Raw genomic sequence first — 17,375 nt, forward strand, 5'->3', positions numbered from 1 at the left:
GACGTTTCGACGATTCCTTTGATACATCGATTTTCTTGTCCATCGTTTCCGCATATTTGATATCACTTCTTCTCTTGATGTTCTTCTTTCCTCGAAAAAATAATAGAAAAAGGTGCGATGCGCGAATACGGCAGCCAGATTTCAATAGTGATTGACGCGACAAATGGCAGTTGCTGTTCAGACCGTTGCATTAGTAATATCGAGGGATAGTCGTCGCAGTTGCCCACTTTTCTCGACGCGCAGCGTGATCTAAAGATCCTGCGTTCTATACCTGACCTTTGGGTATTACTCTACGTGCTGCGGGATAACGTGTGTCGATGATGTTGTGAAGAAGAAGCGAATACGCTGTTAATGGTAGTTCTCTCCGTTGTTCGAAAGTTATAGTTTTGGAGAGCAGTGCTAATGTACAAGATAAAGGATAGTTTGGAGAACAGTGACTATTTATGTGAAATATCAAGTAATACAATTCAATTAAAAATTATTAATGTATAGATATAAATAAGCACATAATTCTATGGAAAAAGTAGGGTAATTCGTAACTTTTCCTTCTACGTAATGTTTGGGATGCATGTAATAAATAGAACTGTTCAGGGTGCTACTTTGTATGCTATTGTCCGATATACATGTAAATAGCGTATGTAGAGTGCAATCAAGATAAGATTCTACATGTAAAAAACAAATTTAACGTGCAGAATCACAGACATATCACACCATGCCTACATATGTAGCGTAGAAATTATGTATCTGTTGCATCAATAGTATGTTGTTTTAATAAAGTGAAATATGACATGGCGGTACTCATGACCTGCAACAAAAAAATATGATACAATCTTCTAACTACTGCAAAAGTATACGCAACGTTAGAAGAGTCAGTGGATATAAGTAATTTAATTAATAAAATAAATTATTATCTGGAACATTGGAAAAATTGTTGTTAGGAGTTAATTAAACGACTAACAGAATGAAATTGATGAATTGCAAAATTAACATTCCACAGTACAAAATTTGAGAGTGAACATTAGTAAAGTAATTACCTTGGTATAAGTTTCAAGGGATACAGGAAAGAATCCACAGGCGGTCAAACTACAAGCTCGTCTTGATCTCACGATAACGAATTGCAAGTCCTTTCGCACCATTTTCCCAAACGCGTCCATCGATGAATGTGTCCATGGTCCTGCGTACGCGGCCAAAGAAACGTTCATGCTTTCTTGTGTCACGCAGTCACAACTGTACGTGAATATCCACAGTTGACATATGGCTGTTATTAAAAAGCATCCGAAGGTTATACGCAATTCTGGATCTACATCCACCTGTGCATGTGTACACGTGAGAAAGTTGTCAAGCAGTCTTAATAATTTAACATTTTTTAACGCAAGTCTTTTACATTACTCTAAAAAATATATATATATATTTAACGAGAAGAAAGTAATAAAAATTTAGTCGATGAAATACTAACCAAAAGGACCAAGTATCCGAGGAAACAAATTAAAGTGCTGAACGTTACCGCTTGCCCGAGAATAAATGAAGTAAATGTCATTTCGAACGTGGCACAAAATTCTGTGAGAGACTGATGTTGTTGAATATAATTTCTAAGTGCTTCATAACACTCCGTTGAGTCGATGATCGGATCTCCATCGTGTTTCCCCTTTACACTTTGCACGTTAGCCATCTTGTATTGCAATATACGAAATTGACCAGCCACGTGCAAACATATAATGCAGAAGATGTTATCAAAGCAGAGGTAACAGATGCCAACTTGATATAAAACCAAAGCCTGTATAAATACAACAAAAATTATTTTAAAAAATTTTCAAAATTATATAAAATAAATAATTTTACGATGATGATAATTTGACGAATTAAATAAATTTACGATACCTGTAGCACGTACGTAATTTCAAAATATGGCGACTTAGTCAGCGGCAGATCTAGCTGCATGTTATAAATAAGTATACGTTCTGATTCGTTTTTCCCTATATTTGCTAAAATTAAATTACCAATGGTTCAGACACATTTTTTATCATAGAGCAATCACGAACGATCTTCAATTAATTTTAATATCCGATCGATACAATTTCAGAAATACTTATCACAATGAAATTAAGTTTGAAGTAAGTGGATGAATACAAGAAACTTACATATGAGTGGTCTTATCATGTAAGTGAAAGTAGAAGACAGAGAAAAGAACGAGAATACGCATACGAAATAAATGCACATTTGTTTCGCATCTGCTATGAACAGATTCTCGTATTCGTCGAAGTTTAACCGCCAGAAATTCTTCTGCATGTACGCGATTAAATTCAGAAACTTCTTTTTGTGTACGAGCAGCGTGAGCACTTTGAACAAATCTATGAACAGTCCCAAACTAATGCACATGATGTACGCGCAGACCTGAAACATAAAAATTAAGAAAACCGGGTTTCAATCGATCGCAAAAAGGCATTGACTTCGAAACAGAGAATAAAGATATATTAAACACATTTGTGGATAGTAAAACGAAAATTCTTACAATTTTTCATGTTATCCACACGATTATTTCAATCCACTGCTTAATTTATTTATAAAAATATGAATAGTCTTTGTCAAAATAATCGTAAAGCAAAAAGTTTGAATTGCACTTACGCCAAAATTCCCCCAAGAGAGATAAAGGTTGCTCATTTGATTCCAAATAGCGACGACTAGCGTGACAATTGTATAGATTATGGTAGCGGATCTGATCCATTCCTCCTCGCGATTAGCCGCCGACCAGAAGCCGACAACCCTCAGGAAGTAAGCTGTTAAACTGAAGGAAACGTCCTTACTGCCTTTGTACCTCATATTGGACTTCGAGCCATCGTTTCGATCAATTCGAAACTTATAGCTGCGCGAGCCTATCAATTAGCGAAAAGTATCGAGAGCAATTGGTTAGACGTAGCATGGCTTTGATCTGCAAATGAGCCTCCATCGTTCAACTATACACCGTACTAGGTTTGCTAGAAAAAATGTATTACGCTGTTACGTATTAGTAAGCTGTGCAATTGTTGCTGCGTGTTCTTGGTTGTAATAAGTTATATATTATTCAGAGTACAGCAGGTATTGAGTATGAAACCCTGAGAAGGCTGATAGTAGAAGAATGCTTCTGAGAGAAGGAACATGTCTCTGGAACTGCGTGAAAAATGGTGATTCCCGTTGAAACCGAAGTATAATTGCACTTGAATTGCGAAAGTGTAACATTTTGTTTGGAAATATTGTGAATTAATTGATTATCATCGTTTTTCCATAGTGTGTTATAAAGACTAGGAAACAATATCGTAGAAAATTAATATGCTGAAATATCTATCGTTGTTAATAGTGAAAAATATTAGCCTGGACATAATGAATCAACGATTAAATGATACAGAAGTTATAATTTACCATCTGCACTTGGTTATTAACAACATAAATGAACAATGTTTACTAACGACACAGTTGAACAATTGGAATTAATTGAATTATGTATTTACTGCGTCCGCTGCACTTTGTTTCAATAAGGTAAAGTACGACATTGCAGTACTTATGATCTGCAACGGAAATGAATTAGAAAAATCGTAAGAAGGGTAGAGTTTAGATTGACAAATTGAAGGATCAACGTGCCATTAAGGTGACAAGTGTCTAATAGTAATCACCTTGGTATAAGTTTCAAGAGATACAGGAAAGAATCCACAGGCGGTAAGATTACAAGCTCGCCTCGACTTTATGACAACCAGCTGCAAATTCTTTCGTATCATTTTCCCAAACTCGTCCATCGGCGAATTTACCCATGGCCCCGTGTACACGGCCAAAGAAACGTTCGCGCTTTCCCGTGTCACGCAGTCGCAACTGTACGCGAACATCCACAGCTGACACATGGTGCTCATTAAGTAGCTCATGAAAGAAAGCCGCCATGCTGGGGTCAGCTCGACCTGCGTGTCACGGAATATTGAAAATTATTAAACAGTATGTACGACGATAGAATGGTATTTAATTATCATAGAAAAGAATTTAAAAGAAGAAAGTAGCCGATAAGAGTTACCTTTTTATTTATATATTATGTTTTATTTTTTATTTGCAATAAGAGAATATATGATGCGTACTTACCAAAATCACTTGATAGCCAATGAAAGATATTAACACGCTGAACAGTATCACTTGCCCCAGAATGATCATACTACATACTTCCTCAAGCGTAGCGCAAAATTTAATTAGAGATTGATGTTGCTGAATGCAGCGTTTAAGAGTGACATAACATTGCTCGGAAAAACAGGCGTGTTTCCCTTTGCTCTTTACATTTTGTATATTTGCCACCCTGTATTGTAATACACGAAACTGGCTGGCGACGTGTAAACACATAATGCAGAACATATTGTCGAAGCAGAGATAGCACGCGCCAGCCTGGCATAAAGAGAGAGCCTACGCGAATAAATAGAAGGAATTATTTTTATCGATAAAGTATTAAGCAATTTATTTGTTTAACTATAGCTGGTATATTGAACGAGAAATGTAATTTTATTTTAGGAGAAAGGGCGACACCTGTAACAAATACATTATCTCGAAGTATGGCGTCTTTGACAATGGCAGATCCAGCCACATGTTGAATATAAGCGCTCGTTCTGACTCATTTTTTCCGATATTTGCTGAAATTGAATCGATAACAGAAATTTATATTCCGATCGTGATTTTTCTCATCCAACTGTGGCCGCTAAGTAAACTCACATATAAGTGGTCGCAGAACGTAGCAACAGACTGTGGATTGGGAGAAAAATGAGAATACAAAGACGAAGTAGAAGCACACTTGCTTCGCGTCTGCTATGATCAAATTTTCGTACTTGTTGTAATTGAAATGCCAGAAGTTCTTTCGCATGTAGACGATCAGGCTAAGAAATTTCGTCTTATGTATGAATATCAGGATTATCTTGTACAAGTCCATGATCAATCCGAAACAACTGCACAAGATGTAACCGGAAATCTAAACCATTCGAACCCAACAATTTCGTACATGCCTTACGTAGAACCATTCGAAGTAAGAATAAACGAAAATATTTGTATTAACAAAATTCGTGGCTTATAAGCTAAACGAATGAAAAATAATAATCTTATATCTTATATTAATAATCATGGTTAGTATTCTGCTGGACAAAATGGAAACAATAACTGAGACATTCGGTTCAAAGTATAAAGCGAACAGTTCAATCTGCGTGAAATTAAAATTAAGTGTACATCTATAGACACAAAAATTGCTTCAGAGATTGCACTTACGCTGAAGTCAGCCCCGAAGAAGTACACATTTCTGATATGAATCCATATACTGAAGATCAGCGTGGCAATGGTGTACACCACCATAGTGTTTCTGAACCATTCCTCGAAACGATTCGCGGCTAACCAGATGCCGACGAACTTCAGGAAGAAAGTTGCTAGACTGAAAGAAATGTCTTTGCGATACTTCTCGCTCATACTGAATCTCAAACGGTAGGACGGATCGATTCGAGACTTATAGCTACGCGAACCTCTCAATTATCGAAAAAGTATCGGAAGCAATTGGTCAGAACTTGCGTGCTTTTGATCTTCAAATGATCCTTTATTGCTTCGCTATGTATACGCGGTGCATTTGATCTTAAGTGGGGCCCGTGTGTTCTTCTTTCCTGGTATTCGCTTAACGTACAATTGTTATTGTATTACGACCAATCAGTTATTCATGACTTAACGAACAGTGGGGGTAGATATCGAATAATGAATTCTGACTGGTATTACGTAGCGGCTGGCAGTAGAATGTGGCTCTGCGAGAAGAAACATGTATGTGGAACTTGTGTGGTTAAACTGCAAACGTGTAACATCTTGTTTGGAAATATTCTGACCCAACAGAAATTAATGGTGAGTTTGATTATTACAGTTTTCAGTAGTTTATAAATATTCGAAGATATGTTACAAGAAAATAATTGGAAAAAAAGGTTAAAAGTTAAATGATAGGAGGGTTATAAATCATCATATGTAATTGGTTATATAAATAATTATTATTAAGAGCAGAAACAAACAATGTTATTCTAGCCTTTCGATTTGCTACCTCGCATCAAATCATTCAGCTGTAACGTTAGGTAGATGGTACCCTGCATACACACACGACATAGAGGCTAAAGAAACTATGTATCTGCTGCGTCCACGGTACGCTGTTTCATTATGGTAAAGTACGACATTGCAGTACTCATGATCTGCAATGAAAAAATATGACAAAACAAGTATCATTAAAAACCGTAAAAACGAGAAAGAATGAACTCGTTTAAAATTGAAAACGAGTGATTGACACGTTAGAAAACATGTGTTCGATACCAATTACCTTGGTATAAGTTTCAAGGGATATAGGAAAGAAGCCGCAGGCGGTCAGATTACAAACTCGTCTCGATCTTATTATGACCAGTTGCAAATCCTTTCGTACCATTTTTCCAAACTTGTCCATCGGCAAATCTATCCACGGCCCCGTGTAAACGGCCAAAGAGACGTTCGCGCTTTCCCGCGTCACGCAGTCGCAACTGTACGTGAACATCCACAGCTGACACATGGTGCACATCAAATAGCTTATGAAAGAAAGCCGCCATGATGGAGGCAAGTCGACCTGTGTGTCACGAAATATGGAAAATGTGAAACAGATGTTCGACGCTCGGTTGGATCTACTTGTAGTTAACTATCTCTGTCTCGACCCCACGTTTGGGGCACAGTAAAGAGTTTAAACACGATCTCGGTAAAGTCACTTTTTCCATATGTATATAATTGTTACACATACTTACCAAAATCACTTGATATCCTATGAAAGATATTAACGCGCTGAAAACTATCACTTGCCCCAGTACAATCATTCTGCACGTCTGTTCGAGTACATCGCAAAATCTGATTAGGGATTGGTGCTGTCGGATACAGTGTTTAAGAGTGACATAACATTCCTCGAAAGAACAGACGTGTTCCTCTTTATTCTTTGCATTTTGTACGTTTGTCATCCTGTATTGTAATATGCGAAACTGATTGGCGACGTGTAGGCACATAATGCAGAACATATTGTCGAAGCAGAGATAACACACACCATTATGATACACAGCCAAAGCCTACGCGCACCAGTAAGAGAAATTTAGTTATTTAATTATAGCAGGCATATATTAGCTATGTCGAAAAAGAAAAGTGTAATTTAAAGAAAAAGAGTAATACCTGTATCACGTACATAATCTCAAAGTATGGCGTCGTTGACAATGGCAGATCCATCCACATGTTAAATATGAGCGCACGTTCTGATTCATTCTTCCCGATGTTTGCTAAAATTGCATTACCAACAGATTTTCGTTTATCATTCGCGGTTTTGTCATCGAAATGTCAAGAACACTTACATATAAGTGGTCGCAGAACGTAGCAACAGACTGTGGATTGGGAGAAAAATGAGAATACACAGACGAAGTAGAAGCACATTTGCTTCGCGTCTGCTACGATCAAATATTCGTAATCGTCGTAATCGAAATGCCAGAAATTCTTCTGCATGTAAACGATCAGGTTAAGAAATTTCCTTTTGTGTATGAATATCAGGACTACTTTGAACAAGTCCATGAACAGTCCCAAACTGTTGCACAGGATGTAGCCGGAAATCTAAACCGTTCGAACTGAATAAATTGCGTACATGCGTTACGTACTATCATTCATTCAAAGTAAGAATTAGAAAAAGTATTTTTATTTGATAAAGTTCGTGACTTGTAAGTAAAAATAGCTTGTAAGTAAAAATAGTTGAAAGTAATAATCTTGTCCACTGTCTCTTAGGTTGTTAATTTTGTTACTATGTATCCACCTTTAATATTCAATGTTAATATTCTGTAGGACGTACGTGAAGAAATAAGTAAGAAACTGATGGCTTTTTTCACTGCAGTTTTAGAACTGACGCATGTTAAAGCCATTGGTCCATCCAATGCGAAATTAAATTAAGATCGCATGTAACGATATGAAGTTTGTTTGATAGCACGAGATCAATTCTGAACTAATCACGGAAACACAAAACTGAAGTTTGCACTTACGTTGAAGTCGCCCCAGGTGAAATATAGGTTTCTGAACTGAACCCATATAGAAAAGATCAGTGAAGTAATTGTGTACACCACTGTGATGTTTCTGAACCATTCCTCGCAACGATTCGAGGCCAACCAGATGCCGGCTGCCTTCAGGAAGTAAGCTGCTATACTAAAAGAAATGTCCTTGCTGTGCTTCAAGCTCATACTGAATCTCGAACGACCAGACGGATCAATTCGGAATTTATAGCTGCGCGAACCTGTCAATTATCGAAAAGTATCGGAGGAAATTGGACGGTCGTAGCGTGCCTTTGATCTGCAAATGATTCTCTATTGCTTCATTATGTACATACAGTGTACTTGAACTTAAGTGGTAGTATTCGCGAAATGTGCAATTGTAACTGTGATCAATGAGTTATTCATGTTTTAAAGAACAGTGGGGGTGGATATCGAGTACGGGACTGTGAGTGGAATTTCGTAGTGGCTGGTAGCATAATGTGGCTCTACGGAGAGGAACATGTCTTTGGAACTTGTGTAAAAAATAAATTGTAACATTATGTTCGGAAATACTGTGATCCAACAGAAATTAGTGGTGAGTTTGGTTATTTCCGCTTCTTTACAGCCGTTCGTAAATACTTGAAAGAATGCTACCAAAAAATGATGGTAGAAAGCATTAATGCAGTCAAGATATTTAGATATTATGTCATATGCAATTGGTTATGCAAATAATCATTATTAAAAGTACAAAGAAATAATTTCATTCTAGCTTTTCGATTTGCTATCTTATGTAACGCTGTAAGTAGATGATACCTTGCATACATATACGAGACGAAAGCTAAGGAAATTATGTATTTGCTGCGTCCACGGTACGCTGCTTCATTATGGTGAAATATGACATCGCAGTACTCATGATCTGTAATGAAGAAGTATGACAAAACAAGCGCCAGCAACAATCGCCAGCAACAATCGCATGAACAAGAAACGATTAACTCGTGACTTTGTAAATGATAAAATTAAATTGTCTAATTGAATGGATAACACGTTACGAAGGCACTAAGTATTCGATGATAGTTACCTTGGTATAGGTTTCAAGAGATATAGGAAAGAAACCACCGGCAGTCAGATTACAAGATCGACCTGATCTTATGACGACGAGTTGCAAATCCTTTCGTACCATTTTCCCAAAATTGTCCATCGGCAGATTTATCCATGGCCCTGTATATACAGCCAGAGAGACATTCTCACTTTCTCTCGTCACGCAATCGCAACTGTAAGCGAACATCCACAGCTGACACATGGTGGCCAGTAAATAGTTTATGAAAGAAAGACGCCATGATGGAGCCAGGTCCACCTGCATACCACGAAATATTGAAAATATTAAACAGATGTTCGACTGTACAATGGTATACAATTTTCACGTACGAAATAGGTTTCCTTTTCGACAAACTGTCCCACTTATGACACAACTGGCAGAGAGTAGTTTAGTATAGAATATAACTTACAGGTTAGTATACATAGCTTTTATTTCATAAAATGTTATTTTGCTAAACGATATAAGACGAAAAAATTAGTATTTTCATTAACGCAACCTATTCACTTTAATTAAGCCCAAGCAAATTCAGATGAGCTGATCAGAAGATCAATAGCACTCCTTCAAGTTTCTCGAGTCTACTGGTCTGTGGGCCTGACTGAATCTGCTTACAGTTGACTTTGCATTGCATTTAAAATAGAGAACTAGATTACGAGAATTACTTTTTACTTATTTATTGTGCCTTATTTGTAGTATATGTATTTATGATTCATACCCACCAAAATCACTTGATATCCCAGGAACGATATCAGGCTGCTGAACATTATCACTTGACCCAGTGCAATCACTGTATATGTCTCTTCGAGCGTGGTGCAAAAATCAATCAGAGCTTGGTGTTGTTGAATATAGCGTTTAAGAGTGACATAACATTGCTTTGAAAAAGAGTCGTCCTCTGGCCTTTGTATGTTTGCCATCCTGTATTGCAATATACGAAATTGACTGGCGACATGTAGACACATAATGCAAAATATGTTGTCGAAGCAGAGATAGCACGCGCCAGCCTGATATAAAGCGAAAGCCTATGCGAATCAGTAAGAAGAATTATTCTTATTAATAAAATATTAAGTGATCCAAATTCCTGTTTTTGTAATTTAGAAGGAATATAATATTTTTCTAGGAAAAAGAGCAGTACCTGTATCACGTACATAATTTCATAGTATGGTGTTGTTGACAACGGTAGATCCAGCCACATATTAAATATGAGCGTTCGTTCTGATTCATTTTTCCCGATGTTTGCTAAAATTGCATTACCAACAGATTTTCGTTTCTCATTCGTGGTTTTGTCTTCGAATTATAACATCAAGTAAACTTACATATAAGTGGTCGTATCGTGTAGGAGACGACCGTGGATTGAGAGAAAAATGAGAATACACAGACGAAGTAGAAGCACATTTGCTTCGCTTCTGCTACGATCAAATTTTCGTACTCGTCGTAATCGAAGTGCCAGAAATTCTTTTGCATGTATACGATCAGGTGGAGAAATTTCTTTTTGTGTATGAATATCAGGATTATTTTGAGCAAGTCCAAGAACAATCCCAAACTATTGCACAGGATGTAGCCGAAAACCTGAATCATTCGAATTGAATGAATTGTACACAGACATTACATAAAAATTAATTCTGAGAATCAAAATTTAAAAATCGAGTTAATAATTAATCGAGTAAATAATAACTGAGAAATTAATCACTTCTTTTGAGTAACGTGTGCGGGGTTACATTAATATTTTCACTATGGTCTCACAGTCAGCAGCTGAATCCACGTCAAATTAAAATTGAGTGCGCATACAAAGACGCAAAAATTGCTTCACAGAATACACTTACGCTGAAGTCGCCTCCGTAGAAGTACAAGCTTCTCATCTGAACCCATATAGAGAAGATCAGTGTAGTGATGGTGTACACCACCGTTGTGTTTCTGAACCATTCCTCGAACCGATTCGCGGCCAACCAGATGCCGACGACTTTCAGGAAGTAAGCTGCTAGACTGAAAGAAATGTCCTTGCGATACTTCACGCTCATCATACTGAATCTCGAACGATCGGACGGATCAATTCGAAATTTATAGCTGCGCGAACCGGTCAATTGTCGAAAAGTATCGGAAGCAATTGACCAGACGTAGCGTGTCTTTGATTTGCAAATGTACATGGTATATTTGGTTTTAAGTGACACAGTGCATTGTTCTTTGTTGGTATTCGCGTAACATGCAATTGTTATTACGATCAATGATTTATTCATGCTTTAACGAACAGGGGGGTGGGTATCGAGTATAGAACTCTGCGTAGAATTACGTAATGGTTGGCAGTAGAATGTGACTGTAGCTGAAGAAACGATAAACCTTACAAATGACTTGCGACGTTGCTTAAATGTGGAGTATGGTGTTCGAAGGTTAATCTTTGTTAATTCATTAAATAGTATTGCGTAATCTTTTAATACTTGTGTTAATAGTATGTTTTTAATACGAGGTACTACCCAGAGGCTATAACAAATTACATTTGTTAATTTTTTTTTTTACGAATACATTTCCTTTTAACGGATATCAGTTACGTTAGCTATGTATGTTCTACGTGGCTTCTTAATAGTGTGAAATACGAAGCTGCAGTACTTAGAATCTGCAACAATTAAATTACACTACTTTAAACTCCCACGTACTACTTTAATTAATTATTTCTCGAATTTTATTCCTAAGAATACTCCATATATTTCACATTTTAAATTAGTCAACTATTTTTTTATCTATCATTAAAGTGAAAGTTGTGATGGATTTTCTCTGCAGTGCGTACTATATTTACCGAAGTGTAAGTTTCTAGCGACACAGGGAAAAATCCGTTCGCGGTCAGACAACAGACTCGTCTGGCTCTGATCATTACTAATATTAAATCGTTACGAAGCATCTTCCCCGATTTATCCATTCTTGTAATTGTCCACAGCGCTGAATATGCTCCGATAGCAATGTCATCACTTCGTTCTATCACCACATCACAACTGTAGGTGAACATGAACAACAACGCCATAGAACCGGTCATCAGACAGATGAAAATCGAACGTCTCGCAGGAGGAGCATTGGTCTAAGAAAAAATTCAATGTTTAAAAAATTTGCGTCCCTACTTAAAAACTACAATATACTATATATATTATTTTAATGGTACACATATATGTGTGTGATTGAATAGTTGTGCGAAATTTCCAAATTATCAATCTGTAAATTAATGAATGTATATGTCTTGTATGATTAACTGGTTCTAATTTTCTGTGCAGATACGTCAGACACTAACCAACAATATCTGATAACCAAACAAGCAAATTAACAAACTGAACACCAACACTTGACCGAGTATAATCAACGTGTACACATTCTCGAGTTTATCGCAAAAACGGATAAGCGCCTGATGCTCTTGTACGTATCTCTTAAATTTTCTGTAAGACTTCTCTATATGGTTTTTCAGCATCGTTTCTGCACTTTTTTCGGTTATTCGATATTCTATGTTGCACAGTTTCGTAAACCTGAGTTGTAGTATACGAAACTGACCGGATAAGTGTACCGCCATAATGCAGAAAATTGTATCGAAGCAAAAATAGCACACTCCTATTTGATACATGTTTATAACCTGTAAGAACAATCATAATTGCTATGCTCTCTGAAACATGGATAATTGTATAGTACCTGTAGGGTGTATGTCATTTCGTAGTAAGGCGAGGCCGTCATCGGACCAGAGAGCCATAAATTAAATAAAAACAATCTTTCGGATTGGTTGTTTGCACTACGTGCTGCAACAAATGTACAAATTGCATGTTACCTTCTGTTGAGGGTTTCAAGCAGAGAAGCAAGACAGATACAAGCAATTATAAAAACATAATTGTAAATATAGAGAGTACGCGCTTCAATATTAACCGGCATTTTTGAAAACTTAGTATTTGGTCAGTTACAAATCAGTGCATCGAAAATTAGAAAAAAATTCTATGTTAGTAAAAAATAATTAAATGACACCATATATTTGCGATTTTGCGAAACTATAATTGATATCAAGATAAATTTAAACAACTACTATAGTCTACCCTTGAAATAATCTTCTCTTTGAGATAAAAGTCTCTTAGTTTTGGTCTTTCTTTGAATATATAATATGACAAACGGCAATAATTCATCACATAAATTTTTCTTTCGATCGAATAAAAATTTCCTAGAGGAAATTGTTTTAACTTACCAATTAGAGGGTTCATTATATAACACACAGTAACGCATAGTCCAACGATGCTGACAGTGAGTACGAAAAACATACAAGTTTTTCTACAGCCATCTAATATTTTTTTCTCTTCACTTATATAATTAACGTTCCAGAATTTGTCTTCCATATATGCGATCAAATCCAAAAATTCGACCTTGTGTATCAAGATAATATATATCTTCGCCAAAGCCATGAATATGGTTAAGGAGTTAGTGAGAACATAAAAGATATCCTGAAGCGTAGCAAAATTTAAATTTATATACAAATTTAACGTAAAATAACTCTATTACACTTACATCCTTGTTGATCCACGTGAAATAAAAATCTCTGACTTCGATGGCTATAGCCAATAGCGTGTGAAACAACGTGTAAGAGAGCATTATCAGTCGTCGACGCATTGCGCTAGGATTGTCAGCTCTCCATAGACCTACCAACTTCAACAAGAAGGTACACAGGCTTATCGATAGGTCTGAATACTTCTTCGTCTGCATGATGACTGTCGATCGTTCAAAACCACCGGTGTATCACTTTCCTGGCGTTTTGGCACGCAAAAATGATCGCAACGATAGATAAAGCGTTGATCCTTTTTTACACCTTCCATTCCACGGTTCATTGGGCGTTCTTATAGCTTCAAAAAATGATTGTCACCTTTCTAAGTAGTAGGAACAGTTGTCTGCGTTGCATTATTCACCGACCTCTGATTCTTTATGATTTGCCATTTTCTGAACTCCAGTTGTCACCTATCGATCGTTGACTATGTGGTGAACGTCGAATATTATTCTGTAGCCTGAACACAGACGGGCAACTTCAAAGTGGAGGACTATTTTTCAAGGGCGCAGAGCGTTGGGTGAACCATAGCCTAGTCACTCTTCTATCGTTTGATTGTGGTCCTACAGTGGCCTGTTCGTCGTCCAGGTGGAATCTGTGAATTACGAAAGTGAAACGAGCTCAAGTAAATAAGTGCACAGTGCAAAGCCTCAATCACTAATTTGCGAAGATGGACGTCTTAATTTGGATCCAGCAAAGCGAACACTGTACGATACATACCAGGTATACATTTTATCGTCTTGATTACATTAAAGAATGTTGAGAAGCAATTTTGGAAAACTGCCAAAATGAAACGAAAAATCGAAGATGAGGCAATTACGTTTATTACTCTTTTATGAGATATATGTATGCAAGTGATAGACATGGACGCATAGTCGTTCGAATAGTTTACGTTCGTGTTACAGGTTGATCGGATATTTAGATATTAGTTATGTTATAGTCGATTGTTCTGCGTGGTTTCGTAATAATGTGAAATACGATACGGCAGTGCTCAAGATCTGTAACAATAAATTAAATAATTTTAACTTTCGAATGTTCGATTTAAGTATGCAGGTGTTACAGTAAAATTGAAAAATCTCGTGATATAAGTCGCGTTTCACAGTTGGCAATAGTTCACAACTAATGATAATAATGAAAAGTTAAATCCCGTTGCTCGCTTACCGAAGTATAAGTCTTTAGCGACACGGGAAAGAATCCGTTCGCAGTCAGACAGCACATTTTCCTGGACCTCACGATTACCATTATTAAATCCTTTCGCAGCATCCTCCCTAATTTGTTCATTGGCATTATCATCCATAGCGTTGAGTATGCTCCCATTGCCACGTCGGCACTCCCGTCCATTACAGAATTACAACCGTATGTGAACATAAACAGCAGAGCCATCGAGCCACTTATGAGAAAGAAGAACATGGAACGTCTCTCTGGAGGTGCATGAGCCTAAGAAAAAACAGACACGATATTCGAAATACACCATCTTCATCTAAAAACTGAAATATGTGTACAGGATTCTGAGTATTCCAACTATCTACACAGTATCTTGAGTATTTCCACTTAGAAGGGAACCTATTCTTATTAAATAACCCCACATTTGCTCAGCAACTCTAATGACTCCGCTGCGAAGTCAAATATTTTTAACATGATTACAGATTCGTAGAGATATAGAAAGTAACCAACCAACAACATTTGGTATCCAAACAAGCAGATCAATAAACTGGACATCAACACTTGTCCAAGTATAATCATCGTGTAGACGTCCTCAAGTTTTTCGCAAAAGTAGATTAACGCTTGATGTTGTCGAACGTAAATCTTAAGTTTCGCATATGTCGCGCGTACGTGGTTCTCCAGTATCGATTGTGCCCCTTTTTCGGTTATTTGAAAATGTACGTCGCACAGTTTCGAGAATCGGTACCGTAAAATGTTAAAGTTACCAGACACGTGAATAGTCATGATGCAGAAAATAGTGTCGAAGCAAAAATAACACACCCCTATTTGGCACAAAGTTACAACCTGTAAGAAGACCAGATTTTGATATTGCTTCGTTTTATATTTGCATAGTTGAAAATCCTGACTTTTATCTTATCTATTATCTTATTCCTTTACTTCTATAATAAACTACTACTTTTTGTAAAAAAATTATTGCTATATTATTCATTAAAATATGATAACAAATAAGCAGCATGCTTTTAAAAATCGTAAAACGTGAAATACCTGCAGAACATAGGTCATTTCATAGTAAGGCGTCGTTGACAAGGGTAGATCTGTCCACATATTGAATATAAGCAATCTCTCAGATTCATTACCTGAGCTGTGCGCTGTAACAAACGCGAAAATCATTTATTGCACAAAAACACACATAAGAATCCCTTGACACGGATGTCAATTTTATAATAAACACGTGACGATGAAAAAAAGTCGAGAAGGATAATTTAATGAAGCGCGTTTCCAGATACTGCGCTTAAAAATGGTCAACTCACCTGTAAAGGGTGATGATACGTACGAGAACATAACGCATACACCAATAAGGCTAACGCCAGAAATAAAAAAGATACAAGTCCTCCTGCAATTCTCCAAAATTGCTTCCTCGTTGGTATCATGATCAACGTTCCAAAATTTGTCTTGCATGTACGCAATCAGATCTAGAAACTCCACTTTGTGCATCAGTATGATATATATCTTAATTAAAGCCATAACCACGGTTAAAATGTTGGTGAAAACATAAAGTACATCCTAGAATGCAACAGAATACACCTAGTTACATGGATTATAAAATAGCGTCTACAAGAATTGCACCGCTAAAAATACTGATGTCTCCCGTTCAAGATTAATCATACGAGTGACAACTATTTACGTTATCAGACATTGACAATTCAATTTAAAAAAAAAAAAACATAAAAGCAACATTCAGCAAACGATGCAACTTAATTGCCACGAATGTGAATTTAAGAGGATTCGATAAACTTACTCCCTTATGCAACCACGTGAAATACAAATCTCTGCCTTCGACGAACGTGGCGAAGATCGTGGAGAACAAAGTGAAAGCGATCATCGCCTTCCTTCGACGTTCCTCAACAGAGTCCTGAGTTAGCCATAGTCCAACGATCTTCAACAGCAAAGTGCACAAGATTATCGACACGTCCAAGTGCCTTCTCGATTGCATACTGATGACTGCTAAGTGTTTGACGATGTCACAGATATGTATATCATATTCCATGGATATTTCGACGCGTGTAATTTGTCAAAGTGACAGGCATTACTTTGATCGAACGATCCTTTTCGCGTCGCGCGTCGAACAGCGTGAAAACCGGAAACGATTGCCCCGCTTCAGCAGAGATTCAAAAAGCCAAATCAGTAAGAACGGTTGACAGCGTTGCATCATTTATAAGTGACCACTGTGGTTTGTCATTTTCTGGACTGTAGCTGTGGTCTATCGATCCTAAACTGGAGGTTTGAACGTTATTCTGCGTGCGTAAACGAGTTAGAGCTGGTCAATGGTGCTGAGGAGTATGATGCTCTATCGGTGTACAACGAATGAGAAGCGTGTAGTCTCATAATGGTGAAGTAATCAATTTTAATTAGTGCATCGGTGTTATTCGTGACTCATGATCTTCGTGAAGGATGCGAGTGAGTTCTGAGATCTGCAATGGCTCTAATATCTCCTGGATTACAAGGTAAAATTAATATAACAATAATTCTTTTTTATTATAGAACTATTGACAATAAA

General features: G+C 37.0%; 4 protein-coding genes across 4 annotated transcripts; all 4 read right to left on the bottom strand.

Annotated features, from left to right (window-relative positions):
- Window positions 1-698: 698 nt before the first annotated feature.
- LOC143428182 (uncharacterized) lies at window positions 699-5,448 on the bottom strand. Its single transcript, XM_076902902.1, has 16 exons — window positions 5,254-5,448; window positions 4,711-4,963; window positions 4,528-4,631; window positions 4,096-4,407; window positions 3,645-3,920; window positions 3,483-3,539; window positions 3,394-3,401; window positions 3,089-3,275; window positions 2,999-3,032; window positions 2,623-2,870; window positions 2,547-2,577; window positions 2,139-2,348; window positions 1,879-1,982; window positions 1,457-1,774; window positions 1,035-1,310; window positions 699-805 (listed from the first exon to the last, which is right to left on the bottom strand). Exons 1-16 carry the CDS (start codon window positions 5,446-5,448, stop codon window positions 737-739), a joined length of 2,682 nt encoding a protein of 893 aa, XP_076759017.1. The 3' UTR covers window positions 699-736.
- Window positions 5,449-6,131: 683 nt separating this feature from the next.
- Window positions 6,132-11,126, bottom strand: LOC143428184 (uncharacterized). Its single transcript, XM_076902903.1, has 17 exons — window positions 10,932-11,126; window positions 10,425-10,677; window positions 10,244-10,347; window positions 9,831-10,130; window positions 9,097-9,372; window positions 8,878-8,934; window positions 8,767-8,803; window positions 8,479-8,668; window positions 8,375-8,422; window positions 8,112-8,271; window positions 7,958-8,064; window positions 7,717-7,810; window positions 7,362-7,614; window positions 7,186-7,289; window positions 6,774-7,085; window positions 6,326-6,601; window positions 6,132-6,200 (listed from the first exon to the last, which is right to left on the bottom strand). Exons 1-17 carry the CDS (start codon window positions 11,124-11,126, stop codon window positions 6,132-6,134), a joined length of 2,835 nt encoding a protein of 944 aa, XP_076759018.1.
- LOC143428185 (odorant receptor 4-like) lies at window positions 11,126-13,818 on the bottom strand. The gene is made up of 9 exons (XM_076902904.1): window positions 13,624-13,818; window positions 13,307-13,559; window positions 12,769-12,872; window positions 12,380-12,712; window positions 11,897-12,172; window positions 11,658-11,716; window positions 11,355-11,583; window positions 11,218-11,287; window positions 11,126-11,172 (listed from the first exon to the last, which is right to left on the bottom strand). Exons 1-9 carry the CDS (start codon window positions 13,816-13,818, stop codon window positions 11,126-11,128), a joined length of 1,566 nt encoding a protein of 521 aa, XP_076759019.1.
- Window positions 13,819-14,583: 765 nt separating this feature from the next.
- On the bottom strand, window positions 14,584-16,811 carry LOC143428186 (odorant receptor 4-like). The gene is made up of 6 exons (XM_076902905.1): window positions 16,617-16,811; window positions 16,129-16,381; window positions 15,863-15,966; window positions 15,329-15,661; window positions 14,816-15,091; window positions 14,584-14,652 (listed from the first exon to the last, which is right to left on the bottom strand). Exons 1-6 carry the CDS (start codon window positions 16,809-16,811, stop codon window positions 14,584-14,586), a joined length of 1,230 nt encoding a protein of 409 aa, XP_076759020.1.
- Between the last annotated feature and the right edge of the window lie 564 nt (window positions 16,812-17,375).

Source organism: Xylocopa sonorina, chromosome 10, assembly GCF_050948175.1.
Source record: "Xylocopa sonorina isolate GNS202 chromosome 10, iyXylSono1_principal, whole genome shotgun sequence".
Lineage (NCBI taxonomy): Eukaryota > Metazoa > Arthropoda > Insecta > Hymenoptera > Apidae > Xylocopa > Xylocopa sonorina.